This window comes from Hippocampus guttulatus, chromosome 12, assembly GCF_054856545.1.
Source record: "Hippocampus guttulatus isolate MCC_2025c chromosome 12, RoL_Hgut_1.0, whole genome shotgun sequence".
Taxonomy (NCBI): Eukaryota; Metazoa; Chordata; class Actinopteri; order Syngnathiformes; family Syngnathidae; genus Hippocampus; species Hippocampus guttulatus.
In genome coordinates this window covers 18189018-18208917 of record NC_141272.1, presented here as the reverse complement: position 1 = coordinate 18208917, position 19900 = coordinate 18189018, and the positions used below count along the sequence as shown (strand labels likewise).

General features: G+C 44.4%; 1 protein-coding gene across 7 annotated transcripts in view; it reads right to left on the bottom strand.

Moving 5' to 3' along the window:
- Positions 1 to 5915: 5915 nt before the first annotated feature.
- Positions 5916 to 19900, bottom strand: part of phldb1b (pleckstrin homology-like domain, family B, member 1b) — an 83833-nt gene continuing 69848 nt past the window's right edge. For 5 of the 7 annotated variants that reach the window (XM_086124945.1, XM_086124947.1, XM_086124948.1 and 2 more), the window contains 9 exons: positions 17770 to 17880; positions 17560 to 17662; positions 16005 to 16049; positions 15174 to 15507; positions 13825 to 13915; positions 13371 to 13517; positions 11490 to 11709; positions 8775 to 8860; positions 5916 to 6483 (listed from right to left, as the gene is read on the bottom strand). In XM_086124945.1, coding sequence (XP_085981071.1) covers positions 6343 to 6483; positions 8775 to 8860; positions 11490 to 11709; positions 13371 to 13517; positions 13825 to 13915; positions 15174 to 15507; positions 16005 to 16049; positions 17560 to 17662; positions 17770 to 17880 — 1278 coding nt within the window. In that variant the 3' untranslated portion in view covers positions 5916 to 6342. The remainder of the gene's footprint in view (positions 6484 to 8774; positions 8861 to 11489; positions 11710 to 13370; positions 13518 to 13824; positions 13916 to 15173; positions 15508 to 16004; positions 16050 to 17559; positions 17663 to 17769; positions 17881 to 19900) is intronic. The other 2 variants (XM_086124946.1, XM_086124951.1) reach the window with 1 other exon arrangement.

Below are 19900 nucleotides of genomic sequence, written 5' to 3'. Positions count from 1 at the left end.
CCGCGGCGCGGTTTCCATGCTGGCTCATAGGTTCGATGATTTCGAACCCCGTATTGTACGGTTCCCCAATTAGTAGGGAACCGTCGCTTCCACACCCCCCACGTTACGGGGGTGAGCACGGTCAGTGTGGGCACTTTCTCCATCAGTGCTCGCTCGTCTTTGACCAGCAACCTTCCGTCTATGCTAATGATGACGCGAAGGTTGCATATGTAATGAGCCTATTGACAGGTCAGGCGGCATCATGGGCAATGGCGATGAGCGACGCAAAACCGAGCCTCTGGTCTTCTTTCCCCGGCTTCGTAGCTGCGTTTCGCCGGGTGTTCCACCATCCCGTACGGGGCCGAGAGGCTGAGGGCCGGCTACTCGAACTCCACCAGGGGAGGCGATCGGTAGCGGACTATTCGATCGAGTTTCGGATTTTGGCCGCCCAGAGTGCCTACGACAACCGGGCGCTGTGTGGATTATTTCGTCGCGGATTGAACACCCAGCTCAAGGATGAACTGGCGACCCGCGACAACAGTTCCGATCTGCAGGAGTTAATAGATCTCTCCTTGCTGTTGGACAACCGCCTGAGAGAGAGAAGCCGGGAGCGTAGAGGTGGTTGGTTCCGGCATGCTACATACCGTGGGGCATCCCGCAAGACGCCTCGGGCAGCTGGGTCCGGAGACCACCCCCGAGCCCGGGGGATGAATGGAAGACTGCTTTTAAAACTCCATTAGGCCACTTTGAATATTTAGTTATGCCTTTCGGGCTGACCAATGCTCCCGCGGTGTTCCAAAACTTGGTCAACGACATGTTAAGGGACATGCTGAATATATTTTGTTTTGTTTATCTTGATGATATTTTGATTTTCTCCCGGTCGTTACAGGAGCACAAACAGCACGTCAGACTCATTTTACAGCGTTTATTAGAAAATAGGCTCTTCGTCAAGGCAGAAAAATGTGAATTTCATGTACCATCCATCTCTTTCCTGGGGTTCATTATTGAGCAGGGTAAGCTGAGAGCCGATCCCGTCAAAACGAAGGCAGTGGTGGACTGGCCGACACCGGCTAGCCGTAAGGAGCTACAGCGTTTCTTGGGGTTTGCAAATTTTTATCGACGATTCATTCGTAACTATAGCCAAAAGGCACTCCCGTTAACCCGACTGACGTCCATTAAAATCCCATTCAAATGGGACTCGGATGCGGACTCCGCATTCGCGAATTTGAAGACCGCATTCACTAATCCCCCCGTGCTGCAACATCCTAATCCTGACCACCCTTTCATTGTAGAAGTGGACGCCTCGGATTCGGGAGTGGGGGCGGTCTTGTCCCAGCGTTCCCCGGTCGACCAGAAGTTGCACCCCTGCGCCTTTTTCTCTCGTCGACTCAGTGTCGCCGAGTCAAACTACGACGTGGGCAATCGAGAACTGCTGCCTGTGGTCGCAGCCCTACAGTAATGGCAACACTGGCCCGAGGGGGCTAAGGAGCCATTCACTGTCTACACGGACCATAAGAACCTGGAATATATCCGCTCCACCAAAAGACTAAACTCCCGTCAGGCCCGGTGGGCTCTACTATTGACCCGGTTTAATTTCACCCTCACATATTGCCCGGGATCCAAGAACACCAAGCCTGATGCCCTTTCCGTCTCCACGACCCCGTGGAAAGGGACCGGACGCCGGAGGCCATTCTCCCGGCCCATTGCATCCTGGGGGCGTTGAGGTGGGAGATCGAGCGGAGGCTACAGGAGGCTCAAGATGGGGTCCAAGTCCCGGCTGAATGTCCCGCGGGGAAGCTGTTTGTGCCCCCACTGCTGCGTTCGGAGGTGTTGCAGTGGGGGCACGTGTCCAAGGTGGCTTGCCATCCTGGGGTGAACTGGACTGTGCATCTCATCTCCCAGCGGTTCTGGTGGCCGGAGCTACGGAAGGATGTGGTGGAATACATTAACGCCTGCTCCTCCTGCGCCTGTGGCAAGGCCTCGCATCGGCCTCCGGCAGGGTTGCTCCAGCCACTACCCATTCCTCCTCGACCTTGGTCCCACATCTCCCTGGACTACGTCACGGGCCTTCCTCCATCCCGTGGACGGTCCGCCGTTCTCACTATTGTGGACCGATTCTCAAAAGCAGCCCACTTTATTCCCCTGTCCAAGTTGCCATCGGCGTTGGAGACCGCCAACCTCCTTATCTAACAGGATGCCATGGAGACCGCCGTCTCCATGGCATTCCTTTGGACATAGTGTCGGATCGGGGACCCCAGTTCGTGTCCAGAGTGTGGAAGCGGTTCTGCCGGTCCCTGGGGGCCACGGCGAGTTTGACATCGGGATATCACCCACAACCCAATGGGCAGGCGGAGCGCGCCAACCAAGATCTGGGGGCAGCCCTTCGCTGTGTGTGTCTCCACCGTCCCTCCTCCTGGGCTGACCACTTACCTTGGGTGGAATATGCGCACAACACCCTCGTCTCTTCAGCCACTAGGAGGTCCCCCTTCATGACGGCCTACGGGTATCAACCGCCGCTGTTCCCGTCCCAGGAGGGACAAGTAGAGGTTCCTTCCGTGCAGTGCCACCTCAAGCGGGCCCATCGCGTGTGGAGGGAGGCCAGGGCCGCGTTGTCCCGCACGGCGACCCGAAACCGGCAGATCGCGGACCGTCGTCGGCGCCCTGCACCAACCTATGAGGTGGGGCAGGAGGTGTGGCTAGCGACGAGGGACCTGCGCCGGCACGTCTGCAAAATTGGGGCCCCGATTCACCGGGCCATTCGTGGTGGAGTCCGTCATCAGCCCCGTCGCGGTCAAGCTCCGGCTGCCGGCCACCATGAAGGTACCCCGTGTTCCACGTCTCACTGCTCAAACCGGTGGTGACCAGTCCCTTGGCTCCTTCTCCCACTCCGCCCCCTCCTCCGCGGGTCGTCGATGGTGACCCGATGTACACGGTACGGGCCATCCTGGACTCTCGGCGCAGGGGAAAGGGGTTCCAGTATCTGGTCGACTGGGAGGGCTATGGGCCGGAGGATCGGCAATGGTTCCCCCGCTCCTGGATCCATCCCTTCTTCGTGACTTCCACGCATCTCACCCGTCCAAACCGGGTAGGCCGACGGGAGGCCGCCGTTGAGGGCGGGGGTGGGGGGGGGGGGGGGGTACTGTCACGTTCCGTATTTGACAGCAGGGGGCAGGCGTTCTTGCTTGCCGCCTGCACACCTGCCACCCATTTGTCGGTGATTGCACCCGCTATATCTAGGCGCTCCGGCAGTCGACTCACTGCCGGAGTATTCCACGCCGTGCCATTGCTGTTGCCTATTCCTTCTCGGTTAAACGTTGCTTTAAAGACTATTGACAATTGTCGCGTTCCTTGATATTCTCTCGTGTGTTATTATAGTATTTTGCCTAATCTTTCTCCTTGCCGTTTTTTTCGCAAGCGTTCTCTGTTGTCTCATTATAATTGTTTCCTGGTTCTCTTTTTTAACCAGCGTTTTCTGTTGTCCGTTTAGACGTGGGTTTTTGGTTGTAATAAATATTATTTTTGTGAGACTTCCTTTCTGTGTCTGCTATTTCGGTGATCCACTTATTTCCAGTTTGTTGCTCACGAAGCGATTACCGGTACTCTGTCGCTTCGAGCGCAACGTGACACAACCAGCTTTAAATGACCAGAGAGGAGACAACTCAGATGTTCATCCAACTTGTAGGCGTGTCTTTTTCTCTCCTGTGTTTGGATTTTAAGGGAACACCTGTGATTGCAAATGATGTTCTTTCCCTCTCTGTGTTCCTTTTTATTTTCAAACTTTGAATTCACTTATTAGTTAATGCTACCTCGCCTCAACACTGGAAATCTTTTAACATGTTCAACCCGCTGGAAACCAAGAAAATCAGACTGCGCTCTGCAACTGGTTTAATAGGATTGACAAATCCATCTTTTTCAACTCAAAGTGGAAGATGATACATTACAAGGGACCAATAACTGCAGGAAAAACAATAATAATAATATAAAAGAGTGCTATGTGTGTCTGTGTGGGGGGGGGGGGGTTATGGGGTGTGTGTTTTTAATGAAGATACAACTCATCACGGCAGTACCATACAATCTGAAATGTAACAGTCATGAAATAAAATGGACAACAATAAAGAACAAAATGATATTGTAGTGTTTCATTTCAATCATATACTACCATCCAGGCACCTTCTTTTTTTTTATATATATGCAGTATATCTTTACTTTGATTCAAGATCGACAACATCAGCATATCAACAGAAAGGATTTCACAGGCTTGCCATTGTCAAATTTGGTTTGCACACGCCAAGTGTGCAGGAACAGTAAAGGATGACATCATATATATTAAGGTCTTTTGAATATTTTGAAGAGGTAAAGGTCACTATCTGAGGCACAAAAACCTTAAATTATTTCGACTAACCCACTCAACCACGCAGTTCCAGATCCTCCTCCCGTGCTTGTTACAAACCGGTACATTCACGACAGATCTGCTGACTCAAATTCACAATCACCGTGGAAATTTACACTGGCACCAATGGTGCAATGAATTCGTGCTGCTGAATGGGAAATGTCTGATGCGGTCAATTATAATTCCAAAACATACATCATTTGTTTTGATTTTCGGGACGGTTAAGAGCACATTTTTGCATGAACCTCGATGGCTACGGTGAAGTATGCCATCCTCCTTGAAAGCCAGTCAGAAACCAAAGCTACTCAAAGTTGAGACCATTAAGTGAGGTAAACTACTATTCAACTTTACAACCATTTGGCTTGTGCCTATATCGTGGCTGTTCATGCAGTTGTTTGATAAAGGCACACTTTTGAATTTTATGTCAGTATATATAGACGGATGCAGTATACCCACAGATGTTAGTCAAAGCAAAACATTATTAACCCTTTCAGGGACAGCGCTTACTACAATGGACAGCTTTTCATGTTATCAGGTCCAGGGTGCTTGAAAGGGTTCGGATCATCAAAATGGGCACACTGGCAATTTTTTTTGTCCAGTGTTTTTTGTTTTTTTTAAACAAAATTTTAGTCCTGCATTCACACTGTTTAAATTGTCGAAGAAAAAAATATTGATCGAAATCTTTTTTTTTTTTGGGGTCAAGATTTGATTTGTTTGATATCGGCTATCTCTGGCATCTGCGACATGGTTTGCTTTCCGCCTTCTGAGACTGCTGGCTTACGAACGGTGGCGTTACCTTAGTTAAAGGCCTGCAACATTCATTTATTTAAAAAAAAATAATAATAATAATGGCAACATGATGACATGACACAGCTGCACATTCCTATCCATGAGTCAACTGAGGGCTGTACTGCTGACATGCAGTATACCTGTATGTTGGGGTGTGAGCCGTTTTTTTCTTAACACATTTTATTTTAGAAGCATGTTTTAATACATACTTAATATGAAATGTAAGGAACACCGCCTGTTTTAATATTCGGTGCACAGTTATCAGAGTGGAATTCAACTTAAGTACTTAAGTGTCCAGCGAATGCAGCCAATGATACGTATTAGCTTTGTCATGTAAAGCATCCGGTAAGCCAGAAGATGCTGACAAAACACTTTCAGTCACTCCAAGCTGAGACTCAAAATTGTTTTTGGGTTGAGGTTGATACAATTTATGGAACTTAATAGCGAGTGAGTTTTACAAGTGCCAATAGGTCCCTCTTTTAGTGTCAATATCACTAAGCTAACCGCCTACAAGAATCCAGAAGCAAAATATGTGTACCTTGAATTTCAAAAACGGTGAATGACATCATCATTTAACTACACCAAAATACTTTTATCAGTACCGTGAGGGACGAAAGACAGTCCATATGAGTCAAATTGTACTACTGAATGAGGCCCTGAGCTGGAATGACTCCAAATAATGTAACTGGAAGCTGACCCGAAACATAACATGCAACCTTTGTCAATGTTGTGTGTGATCAGGAGCAGGCCTTGAAAGCTGTTTGATGGAGCAGCACATGAGCAAAATAAGGAGGAGGATGCAGAGCTTTTGCTTAACAAGTGTACCTTTTCGCTGTGTATACGGCAGCTCAAATAAATACAGAGGTTGTTGACATTTGGCAAGTTTTTCAACCGAGTTAAAAAAAAAAAGGTATACAAAAGATCTCCATTTGGCAATATAGAAAAGCTTTCTAAAGTCTTTGAAAGGTGTACATTTTGGTTTATATACAGAAGTGTGTAAGTGTGTGTGTGTGTAAGTGTGTACTCAAGGAGCTCCCTTTTTCAATGAGTGGCGTTGAAGACACCGTGACATCGTGTGATTTTAAAAAAAGAAAACACGCAACTAAAGTGCGGACTACAAATGTGGGGAGTGGGGAGTGTCTTCAGAGTCCCTGCCGAAAATAAACCTGTCGCTACGTGCGTCGTCAGTTAAGGAATTGAGTGTACCCCTCTGCTCCCGTGACTATGACGTCCATCCAGATCCTCATGGCCTCTGCTGAGGGCGCCACCATGTAATAGAGGCGGTCGTGGGTCTTCACGCAAAACGTCAAGGCGGGATTTGGGCTCTAAAAGACACAGACCAATTGGGGGGGGGGGGAGACAGACTTTGCTATCATCAATCCTCTTTACAATATTACAATAATACAGTGGTATTAGAATAAGGTTGGAATGTTGTGTGTCTGAACCGAAACGTTCGAAGCTGAACACATTTGGGAGGGTTAATTCAGTCATGTGCAAATTGTAGCAATGTTCACTCATGTGTCAGTTTTGAACCTTAACTGTTAATGTGTTTGGTAAGATTTTGTTTCTTTCTATGGTTTCACTTGGGACTGACAATGTCGCATTTCAAACTGACAAGAGACAAAACAGCACTTTCTCTGACAAATTCAATCACGTGAAGAACCGTGCAAAAGTTTTGGTCAACAGCTCGCTTTTTTGTTTCAAACACCTTTGCCCAAACCCATGAACAGTCAAAAAAGTCAAGCAGAAACAATAGATCAGAATTAGACAGAAAAACACACAAAAGCTAAATTCAATGGGTTTGACATTAAAAATGACAGCAATATAAAACAAAAGAGCAACTTAGCAACTTTTGCATCCAGGTTAGCATGTTTGGATCTGACACACAACTTTTTTTTTTTTTGTCATGAAGCACCACATGTTTTCACATGAGCAAATGTATTGGCTAAGATAGCATTGTTGTCTTGAAAGGTACCTTATTTTCTGCTCTATCAGGCACTTCAGATTATAAGGCGCACCTTCAATGAATGGTCTATTTTAAAACAGTTTTCGTATATAGGACGCATTGCTTTATAAGGTGCATAGAATAGAAGCTCCATCTCGTGGCTGCGGTTGCGCTATGCATCCACTAGATGCTAACGGGAATACAATACAATACAATGCAGCTTTATTTAAAGAGAGCCTTCATAACCGCTGCAGCCGTAACAATGACAGCTGGTCACAAACACGGACATGAAACAGAATTACAAAACAATAAATGAAAGACAAAAGTTTCGAAGATAATTGATTGAACAAAAAGGCGCACACACCTCGTGGGCTCACATCCACAAGAGGCTAAATATCTTTCGGAGTATTGCTTGTCTCCTTGCTTCGTTTAGTCGTAGTAGTTAACGAGGCTTTTGGTATTATCTTTGTTTCATAATGACTGCGCAGAGCTCACCAAGTAGTTGTCTGTTTGAGTGTGTGTTGGCGAATGCACATGGCAATTAGTGTCGGGGAGAACCAGTCGATGGCATAGGAACACTAACATACAATAAGTCAATGGGGAATATAGAGAGGCTGAGACACCATAGATAAGGTGCATCGGATTCTAGGGCGCAGAGACGGCTTTTGGGGAAATTGAATGCTTTTTTTGTTCGCACTGAGCGGCGGAGGTTTGCGAGCATAGCGCACGTTGCTAAACGTCTCTTTAAATTGGCAGACAAAATGTTTCTGGAGACTTCTGGGTTCATTTTGCATCTGCAACGTGTTTTTCGAGATTCATGAGCCCGTGTTGGCGGAAGCTATGCAACATGACCACCACTGAGCTTCACAGGTGAGCTTGTCAATTTGAGATCACGAGCAGATCGAGCGTGTCAGCCTTCCGTCACTTTGGTTCGAGAATCATCTCATCATGTACTTGGGCAACAAAAGACCTCCATCAGTCACGTTTCAATACTTTTGCTCACATGAAAAAAATGGGTCAAAAAGATGTCAAATGCACGTGAGATTACCTGGTGGAAAAAAAAGCTTGTCTCGTATTCATCTTTTATCAAACACAAATCTTTCTAATATTATAGAGAAAAAAACCTCATTTTGCAGTGGAGTGTTTTTGGCAATTATGTAGAACAGAGTAGCTAAGACAACAAATATATCGCCACTTTCGGGGGGTTTTCTTCACAGAACTCTACCTTAGAAATCAAAGTGAAACAAAACACCCTTCAAAAATGGAGGAATATATCTTACGCCTTATATGAATAAGTAAGAACTAGTTTTCTACACACATGACATTCAACTAGGGACCGGGGGGAAAGGGGGAGGGCCGAGGGAACAAGCAGGATGAGCAGATCAAAGAAAAACCAAAAAACACGACTGACACACGAATCCACCCAGAGGAGTTCAGGTTTCAGTCATTCTCATTGGGTATGGGTACGGTTACACAGGTGAACATGCAGCATGGTGGATACATACACTCGTCAGATTCAAGTTGAAAAAGCTCCTCTAGAAGTGAGAGCAGCCGGCCAAAGCAAATGTGCCAAAGTGGAGGAAAAGAAAGCAAAAGAATGGTGTGCGCAAGAAGGGGTCCAATTGAAAGAAGAACTAAAGATAAATGAGAGCATGAGGGAGAGCAGCATACCTTGGTGGCGCTGCGGAGGTGATCGTAATAAACCTCTTCGATAGCCTGGAAGTATATCACACCCTTCAGCTTGGTCTCGTGTTTGTCTAAAGGAGGAAAAGGCAAAGAGAGAAAAAAAAAGAGATGGTGACTTTTGAGTTGGAGTCAGCGGCACTTTATCTGATATCATGACACGCCACACGTCTGAAAAACAACACGTCCAACTGTGAGGACGAGCACAGTTGGACAGTATTTGCGGTGATGGATGAAAAATGACAAGCGCAGCACTTTGGGCCCTCTCTTTTCCAAGCAACGCTGCTCTTATTGTACGTTGAGATTCGACTGGCTTCTTACGAGACTCCGGTACATCATTGCACTTTGTTTCATCAGCCACTGCAGAAGTGCAGCAAGGAACCGAGGGGGAACTCGACGCCCCGTTTCTACCTGCGGGCACATACACTCGGCAAGGCAACTTAAAGAGTGGTAGGTCGAGATGCGCTACTTCATTTCGAGGAATAGTTTAAGACACCGCTAATGACCTGTTTAGCGGTCAAATTGCCTCTTGTTTGCATCTCATTTGATTGAGGCCAAATGATTTCGTAGCGGCGGGGGACGATTGGCGGGAATTAACAGCCCTCGCAAGGTGGGCGTGTCACTTCTCGTTTACTTATTCTTCAAGGTCAAGAGACATTCAAGTGATGCATCTCAATCAGCCTCCTCAGAGAGCGCCGCCGCGACGTGCATTTTAACGACGGCGCGACTAATCTCCTCCTCGCGAGGAGCAAGGTGCGCTTTAAGAGGCTTTAAGCGGAACCTTCAGAGGACTTCAAAGGGCTGAATGTGAACAAGTGTCCCACAGCTCACGCCGGCAGATCAATCACAGCGCGGCGCACGGAAGGTCTGGATTGGAGCGGACATTTTCGGTCATCATTCTGGGGACAATCGTCTGCCATGCACACGTCCGACATCGCCATTTTTAAGATTTTTGTGCATCTTTGAAGGCGTTTTATGCCCAAAACATTCATCAAGCAAAGTCTTCGACTAGAAAGCTACAGTATATGTTGTATAATCAGGCTTCGTTTTCCTTTTTTTGTTTTTTTGCTGCAATTGTTGCCAGACTTACAGTAGTGTATCCAGCGTGCATTATTTGATTTTATTTATTCATTTAATCAGACCTTTATTTCTTCAGCACAAGGGCAACATAATCATCTGGAGTTTATTGTCGTTTCACGTATGTTCGCTTTGGGAAAACATTTCTATATGCAACTGGCCACATGATGTGCTTCGGTACAACCACAGTCATTCTTGCTGTCTCTGTTTTTATTTTTTAATGCCAGACCAAATATAGATGGGTAGAAATAGAATATCTGGCACCTTCCTGCAAAGCAAAATGTACAAAAATGACATGAAAATGTGGCTCTGCATGATAACTGAGACCCTATAAAAATGTGTCTGCAACCTTTTTTGCGTTGACCGTAAGTTAGAAACTCGAATCGAATCAGACCCAAAATTCTGCTTTCACAACAACAAGAATAAAGCTCAATGTTGATAGCTTTGTGGTGGAAATAAACGGGTGGGGATGCCACAGTCGCTGATCATATTATGTTTAAAGAAAAAAGACACACAATTGTTCACCCCTTTACTTTAAAGTTAGAAAAACCCACGATAGTCACATACTGTAATATCTTGAAGCTGACAAAAATAATCAACAATAAAAATGAACTGAATGTAAAAAAAAATGTTCTACTCGTCAACAGATGTGAAAGTCTTTCAGAGAGTTAACCCATTTACTTCCACCGATCAAATTTGTGAAGGACAACAATGATTTAATTGACAGGGCTCTAAAAATCTTTCTTGCTGATTACTTAAAAGGGCTACCAATGACACCTGATTTTGACTTTCAAATGTCTGGAAAAATTTGGGGATTAAATGGGTTAAAAGATTTGTTGGATTGTGATGTCCTTGAAAAGTTTTGCAACAAAGTATTCAGTTACTGTATCATTGTGCTTTTTATTTTATTTTTTTTGCCTGTACCAAAGAAGAAATGTCTGAGCAATAGTTACCGTCCATCCATAAATTCTCTGAGCCGCTTGCAATTTCCAACATTCAATCAACCTACCGTGAATGTTTTTTGAATTGAATGGTTATCTCAATTAAACCGGCGAAGAAAGATGAAAAATAACGCATTGGGATTGGAATTAAGAAGTTATTTTTTGGGGGGAGGAGCATTTCTATCCAGCTCTCAGCCGATCATAAATTAGTCTCAATTTAAAAATATTTCTGCATGATGTGTGTTTGTAATTTCGGATGTTTCAGTGATGAGACTACTGCTGGGGTGGCCCGGTGGTCGACTGGTTAGCATGTCTGCATCACAGTGCAGAGGTGCAGGGTTCGATTCCAGCTCTGGACCTTCCTGTTTGGAGTTTGCATGTTCTCCTTGTGTCTGCATGGGTTTTCTCCGGGTACTGAGGTTTCCTCCCACATTCCAAAAACATGCATGGCAGGTTACTTGAGCACTTTAGAATGTCCGTAGGTGTGAGTGTGAGCGCAAATGTTTGTTTGTCTATGTGTGGCCTGCGATTGGCCGGCAACCAGTTCAGGATGTCCGAAGACAGCTGGGATAGGCTTCAGCACCTCGACGACCCTTGTGAGGATCAAGCGGTTCAGAAAATGGATGGATGGAATCGAGACTACTAGAGTTTTATGGGATGGAGTTTGACAAATTACTTTTCCTACCGACGTAGTACGAGAAGGTCCTTTTGAGGCGGTCGAAGACAAACCAGCGTTTCTTCCACGACTTGATCTTGCCTCCCATCTTGACCAAGTAGCCCTTGCACATCTTCTCAGTCAGGATGATGTGGTAGCAGGTGTCCACGCTGTGGCCTGATGTCTCAATGTGCGCACGAAGGTCAAACTCCTCCTTTCTAATCGGGAGGTAGCGTGTCATAGGACGTGCCTGGACACAGGTAGAAGAGAAGGTTATGAAGAATTTACAGTCGCTCATTCTTCACTGATCCCGTGTTTTTTCAATTTTTCCGGATAACATTTTTATGTTTACGTTACACACTGTATCAGAAATACTTCATAAATCCCACCATAGAGACGGTGCAATGCCATACATTTTCCCTGTAGCTTTTCACCTTAACTGGGAGATGTATTCATGATATTCAGCCAAAAGCATGACAAATGCACATTGGCTCCTGAGAATGCAGTTTTTAATTGCTGCTCAATAGATGTTTGAAACGGTGTTGATGAGTTTTGAATTTCTTGATTTTACAAAGGCGCCACAGTGTTCGACCGGTGAGCATGTCTGCCTCACAGTGCGCAGGTGCAGGGTTCGAGTCCAACTCCAGCAATTCCCGTGTGGAATTTGCATGTTCTCCCCATGCCTCCGTGGGTTTTCTCCGGGTACTGCGGTTTCCTCCCACATTCCAAAAACATGTATGACAGGCTGATTGAACACTCAAAATATTGTCCCTAGGTGTGAGCGTGGATGGTTGCTCGTCTCTGTGTGCCCTGCGATTGGCTGCCAACCAGTTCAGGGTGTACCCACCGCCTACTTCCCGAAGACGGCTGGAATAGGCTCCAGCACCCCCCGCGACCCTAGTGAGGATATAGTGGATCGGAAAATGGATGGATGGATGGATTTCACCCCCCCCCCCCCCCCAAAAAATAAATAATTTTTAAAAAAATTACCACTTTGATTTTCAATCTGAGACCTCTTATTTTACAAACCATACAAATATGGAAAACATTACCGGTAGATGTATTTTCTGGAGGGGGGGGGGGGGGGGGGGACCAAATATATCAAGCAGTTGAGACTTAATTCCAGACACCTTCAGAAGCGCAAGTTTGTCAAACTCGGCTATCTCTTTGGGGGAGAAGCTATTTCACACCTCACATTTCCAATTACCGTATAGGCCCGAATATAAGACGACCCTGATTGTAAGACGAGCCCCTCTTTTTCAAGACTTTTCAAGGTTTGAAAAAAGACTTTTTGAACACCAAATTAATTTTTATACAGAAATGAATTACAGTACGTCTGAAACAAATGATTATAACAATATATTTGAGAGAAAAAGCATGTTATTTTGCCTCATTCAAATCTTAATATCTGAACATTTAAATAGGTAAACTAAAGTGCAATCACATTCGTAAATGAATGGCTTCTGGTTTTTGAAATGTAAACAAACCAGTCTATTGTGATAAAACAACAAAATTGCAATAACTGCATGAACCATCAAAGTGAAGTCGAACTGTAACTGTAGTCTTGAAACAAATAAGGAAAAACATTGCAATAAAATAAAGGTTAAACTTGAGAGTAGCTGAGATGTGTCATGACAGTGTCCCTGTCCTCACTCCCATCCTCGAGCTCCACTGGTTCCTCCCACAGCACGTCATCCTCACTGCCACTTTTATTTTTATTCTTCGTGACAGGGGTTCGCTTTGGCCTGAGGAGTCAAGTTCAGCATTCGCTTCAATCATATCTGCCGCCATCTAGCGTCGTGAATGGGTATAATGCCGAATATAAGACGACCCCCACTTTTTCAGTCTTACTTCAATGTAAAAAACACCGTCTTATATTCGGGCCAATACGGTATGTCTCCTTTTACTGACCTGGGAGAAGTTCTTGGCCCTCAACTTCACTTCCTTCTCCACCAGCTGCTGTCGGTGGAGAGTTTCATCCTGCAGTCTTTTCTCTGCTTCTTCCCTCTTTTTCCGCTCTTCTTCCAACATTTGATGGCGAGCGAAGCTCTCCTGTTCCTGAAAGAGAGCTTTTTCTTTCAATCATTTCGACTGGAGTACATGTTAAGCTTTCTTTTTGTTTTGTTTTTTTAATCAGCTGTCCTTGCGCTCATCACAACATTCTATCCCCATACGAGCTTTTCATTCAGACAGCAATTTGAACACCGTGATATCTGACAGACGATGAACTGATAAAAAGGCCAATACAAAAGGAATGAAAGGACTTCATTACAGTATTGAATCGTTCCTCCTCATTGATCCCGTCACACCAAAACGTCATCAATCAGGCAAATCTGATTTCCGCCGTTGTTGTAATGACACGTACCCGAAACTCAATAAGTCTGGCTTTCTCCATCTGTGCCTCCTTCAGCATTTTCTCCATCTCTTCCATCTTCAGCGCGTCCGTTCCTCCAACACTTGTGGTGGAAATAAAAACAAAGCATCTGCATTCAAATGGTTTCTGAGCTCATCAGGATTTTACACAGTGATGAGCAACTCTGCTAAAGTGTTCTCTTCAGGGTGGAAATCTAAAAGCTAAAGCTAAAGCTAAAAACAACCGCCCGACAAAAGGCTTTTTCGCTGTTTCTGTCATGGTTCTCTTTGTGACCAACAGATGGCACTGTAGGGCTCCGCATGCAGCTGCACATCTGTTGGTCATTGTGTCATTAGTTTGTTTGTTTGTTTAAAAGAACTCCCGGCATGACCACTTGGTGTCAGGTCATTGTTGCTGTTGTGTGTGTCATGTTTTGTTTTCTGTCTTAGGTTTTACAGTATTTGCTACTTTGTTTCCTGTGATTTTCCGGACTTTATTTGAGTGAGTTTTTGAGTAAGTTTCTCCTGTGTACTTCTGTTTACATTTAGTGAAATACATCTTGGTCACCCCACCCTGCTCCTCCCTGCCTCCCTGCTTTTTTGGGTCCTCCCAACAACTACCACCACGAAAAACGTAACAGTTTCAATCAAAGGAAAGTTTGTAGACGAGAAATTGTACTTCCACTAGGACAAGCTGCTTTTGCAGAATGAGGTTGGAAATAGGTACATTTTAATCACACCACATTTTGTCTTGAAACATCAAACATGAAAATTCTGGAATGCAATATGCACTTTTAACTAGCGCACAAATGCAATTACAGTTTTGCAAAATATTTCACCAAGACGGTTTTATCTCTTGCGAGCTACAACAAAGCTGCGAACATGTTGAGCTGAGAGCTTCCTGCAGCGAACGCTTTTGTGACACGGCACACAACCTGGTTCCTACAGATGGTCCCCAAATTAAAACGTGCAGATAAAGTCAATTACTGGCGGGGAGCAGTTTGGGAAATGGTGCCTGTGAGTGCTTTTATCTGTGTGCCTGACTGAATCTGTCATAAATTGGCTCAATGGGATTATTCAGAATCTTGGGCCCTTCTTTGGTTGTTAAAATATGTGTTGCTATAGCACTGCCCACGAGGGGGTTGTATTGTATATTGATGGCATAAGTACGTCAACTCACAAATTCAGTCATTCACAGATTTTTTTCACACCCTATCGCGGTATTTGACGAACACCTCACTTAGTTGCCATTTTGTGCACTTTCTGAAGTTCCTTAAATGCTCGCACTGATAGAAAAATGAGTTTTTTGTGCCATTAGCGATGAGTATAAGCAAGAATAATGGCTGAAGTTGTCGTGGGTACCTGGACAAATTATCTGGCGAGCAGGCGGAGTTGTTGCCTGTGGACACACTGGTGTCCATACTGTCTGAGCTCTCCAGGCTCAGTGTGTCGTAGGGCTGCTCTCCGGCCGATGCTGGATGGTGGTGTAGGATGGAGTGCTGGACCAGAGGAGGGGCGCCTGCAGATCTGTGACTCAATGTAGGACTGTAGGTCACTGCTGGGGAGTAGGGGGGCGCGGAGGTGATGAGGTGAGGCTGCAAGCCATGGAGTGCCTCCCACTGGCACTGAGCCTCTTCTGCTGCTCTCTGCTTGAGCTCAGCCAGACGACGTCGCTGCTCTTCAATTACCTGCTGACCTGAAAAATGTGACATCAAAATAATTTTTGTTGTTGTTGTTTTTGTTTGGGGTTTTTTGTTGTTGCTTTTGAGCAGTGTTAAATATACCCTTTGTCCTGCAAGCAAAACAGTCAGTAAGTCAGCAGACACCCACAAAAGGTCAAAGGCAGCTCATTAATATCAACATGTAAAGGGATACCCAAAGCTGGCTACGTCGAATTTGTTCAATACTGGCAAGAATCGGCAGTAAAGAGGCACATTGGCCCTTAGGCCCAAAAGATTGGAAACATGCATGATTTATTGCCCACCAAAGAAAGACAGGACAGTCATGAGAGAAGATGAAAAATCATCTTTGGGAGCTAATGACACACCAGGCAATCGGGCATGGAAGGAGACGGAAGGTGAGAGGAATGAATTAATGCCCACCAACAGTCTCGGGATGGTTAACGCTCTTGCCGCATAAGACGGTAAAAGTAACACCATGGTAGTTTTGAGGTCACACTGTTGCAAAGGCTACCTGCTGATCTTCCCTCTATGGGTGGCTGACTGGAGGCCGGAGGTTCTGAAGACCGCAGACAAAGACAGACAGATGGAAAAGATCTGTAGATGCTGTTGTACAGTGCATACGAAATGTCTGTACACCCCTGTTCAAATTCAAGTTTTATTGTGATATAAAAAAATGAGACCAACAAAAAATAATTTCAAAACTTTTGCCACAATTCATGTGACTGATGATCTGTGTTAATGATGGCATGTAAAAATAACTGAAATAAAATGGTTGCACAAAGGATGCAACTGTAAACCAATCATATTCAAAAATGTCTTTAAAAGGGAATTATCACACATTTGCCACAATTGAAAATGTCATGATTAAACAAGTCAGGAAAAGAATGAGATATCTGTCCATCGGACAAATGTTGGTCACATATTGCACACATCTGGCCTTTCTGGAAGAGTGGCAAGAAGAAAGGCATTTCTCAAAGACAACCATACTGTAAGAAGTCCATTAGAAAAACCACTTGGGAGACGAACATGTGGAAGAAGGTGCTCCAGTCAGATGAGAACAAAACGGAACTTTTTTGGGCTGAATGCAAAACTTTATGTTTGGCGCACACTGCACATCACCCTGAAAACAGTGTCCTCACTGTCAAATGTGGCGGTGGGAGTATCATAGTCTGGGGCTGCTTTTCTTCAGCAGGGACGGAGAAGATGGATGGATAGAGGCTACAATTTTGAAAGAAAACCCGTCGGTCTGCAAAAGACCTTAGACTGGGATGGAGGTTTACCTTCCAACAGGACAATGATGCTAAACATAATGTAAAATCTCCAATGGAATGGTTCAAAATTTAACATATCCAGGGGTTAAGAAATGCCAAGTTGAAGTCAAAGTCCAGACCTGAATCCAATTTAGTATGTGGAAAGATCTGAAAACTGTTGTTCGAAAATGCTCTCCATAAAAATCGACCTGAACTGGAGCTACTTTTGCAAGGAAGAATGAGTAAAAATTTCGGGCTCTCGGTGTGCAAAACTGTTTGAGGCATACCTCAAAAGACTGGCAGCTGTAATCACAAGAAAAGTGGTTCTACAAAATATTCATGTACGGCGGCCAAATAATTCTTCATGCCCCACTTTTTATTTTTATTTCTAAAAAAAGTTTAAAATATTGTATGAATTTTCTTCTACTTCATGACTGTGAATTCTTCACAAGCAAATCCAATTTTATATCTTGAAGTTTGAAACCTGCAACGTGGCAAATGGTCAAAAAAGTTCAAGGGGGACGAATATTTTCGCAAGCTACTGTATGAGCAATGTTTGGCAGATGGAAGAAGCGCTTTCAAAAAATAAACAAAGGCTGTTAACTGTTAAAACACATTCGTTATCCATAAGTGTCCGGGGAAGCAAGATACAAGAGATTTTCGACATTTTGTACATCTTCATATTATCTTTAGCAACATTAAAAAAAAAAAAAAAAAAAAAAAACGACATATGTTCAGTGTAGAATTCAACATCAATGTAACACTCTCTTATGAATGCATCAGAAAAGAAATATCTTCTCCATTCAGCACATTTACCTTTTTGCTGCAGTGCGAGTTGTCTCTTGGTCTCGATGCTCTGCAGGGTGGCAGCCAGGTTCCTGGGCAGGCTGCTCGTGTTTTTAGGAGTTAGAAGCGGGCTCTAAAAAGAGAGTGCAGTAGATGTAGTCAGAAGATTCGCTGGCATGTGGGAGAGTAAGGCAATCACTGCTGAAGACATCTCTCGACAAAGAAAAAGAGCAAGTCTACCTTGGAGCTTGTGTTGCGGCCCAATGTTGCTGCTCCTTGCTGCAGAGCAGATCCAGAATTCGCGATATGAGGAGATTGCTCTGGATCACTTTCAAGCTTGGAGCGGAACACCTGCGGAACAAAACTGGATGAGGAGCTGTTGTTTCGCAAGTTAAATCTGCTATAATACAGGGTGTTCCAAAAGTCTTGGGCACATTTTGACATTGAGTATCTCGGAAACGCTGAAGGATATAAAAACGCATCTGGTAAATTCAGAAAGCTTGTAATCTCAATTTTTACATGGAATGTTTAAAGATGTTCAATGTGAGCACCATTGGTCACACGACACACATCAAGCCGATCGTCAAATTCTTGCCAAATGCGTCCCAGCATTGCATTGTCAATGGTTGCAAGAACTTCTGTTGTTCGTGCCTTCATCTTAAAGCATAAGCACCCATCCGTCATGAATTTACCATGCCATCTCACTATGGACTTCCTCTCTGGTGGCTCCTTTCCGAATTTTCTGCGAAACGCACGTTGAAAACCAGTCCATGATTCAGTTTTTGCAAATTCAAGCACACAAAACGCCTTTTCTGGTTGAGTGAACACCATTAATGGGTCTAAAAAGAAATGTAAAAAATCAATAGCCTTACGAAAAACTTTGTAAGTAAGTAAGCAAAAAAAATGTAATTAGCTTTAAAATGGCACGACTTTAATCTTCCTACCATTCATCGTTAAGGAGATATGGGGACTTCAAATGTCCCCAAGACTTTTGGAACACCCTGTATGCTAGAATCCAGTGTGATGGTTGCTGAGATGTTTGCACCTGCAAGGAAATTTCTGTGAGATGTTAAATAAAGCAATGGAGGCAATCAATCCACTTTCAATCAGTATTTACCAATCAAAGAAGCCTGCTGAACTTAGTCTGTGATTTAACAAATGGAACTTTGATGCTGCAATCACAAACTGCTGAAGTGAACTGTAGTAGCAATAAGAAGAGGAATACCTTGAAAGAACCCGACGTTCGTCTTCGGCTGGCATAAGTGATGTGTTGACGCACATTTTTTTTACTGTCACATGAGAGGAAATTTTATGTCATTTGCTTGCTTTACTGAGTGGGTGGAATGCAGCATTATTTCAGACTTCACACTGAGGGCTCTAGTTTTGCAGACGGCGCATCTGCATTGGGACGCAAATGTCAGTAGATCCTGACTTTCGTGCGAGCGCAAGACTGGCTGCACATGTTTGCCTATTTGGCAGACGGGCCTTCGACAGGCTGAGCGTTGGCGCAAGGAGAGGGTGTCCTTGGAAATGCACCTGGGTAGAGCGACTTTGGTGATCTAAACTAATGTCTGCTTGGGCCACATCTAAATACTGGCACAAGAGAGACCACTGGTTCAGTGTGTAACAAAAAACAATTTGAATCAGAAAATCAGATTTGACTTTCACGAGTTTAAAATGTATCGAGCTACATACCGTTCTAAAAAGTTCATTCATATGTTTGTAAAATGAGAAACTCAACGCATTATGCCCTCTCAAACTGAGCTACACCATAGTGAATCAAACTGTAATCTCAGTGAATCGAACTTAATCCAATCGCTCCACAATTGAACCGTCCTTGAATCATATCCGAGAAGGAAATTATATATAACCATTTTATCAAATGTAATGTTCCAATCATATTCATGGCTAAACAACCCCACATATACTCATATATCCTCCTATAGTCATGTACTCTTGTATGGTCTGTGTTGTTTTTCTCATTTTACCAAAGTTTAGAGAATAGCATACTAACTACAATTCCAGGAACACAAGTAGGGCTGCCAACCTTCACAAAGTCAGGTCAACCTGGACAGCCATCTTAAAATACACATAAAGCCAGAGACAGAGGGGCGCGGAAATTGGCAGAGTAAACAAGTAGAACAAGGGTTGAAGTCCCTATACATGTCATGTCATATTGATTCTCGTATTGATTGTGCTGTTGCAATTCATGTGACTCTCAATTAAAAGCTCAGGTATGGGATGAAACTACAGAGATCCGACCAACTCACTGTGGTTTCATCTCTCCTGGCCAGTGTCTTGTAATGGGTGTCCGTGTCCTTTTGTCTCTAAAACTTCCTACTTGTCGTGGTGAGGGTCACGCCAACGCAAT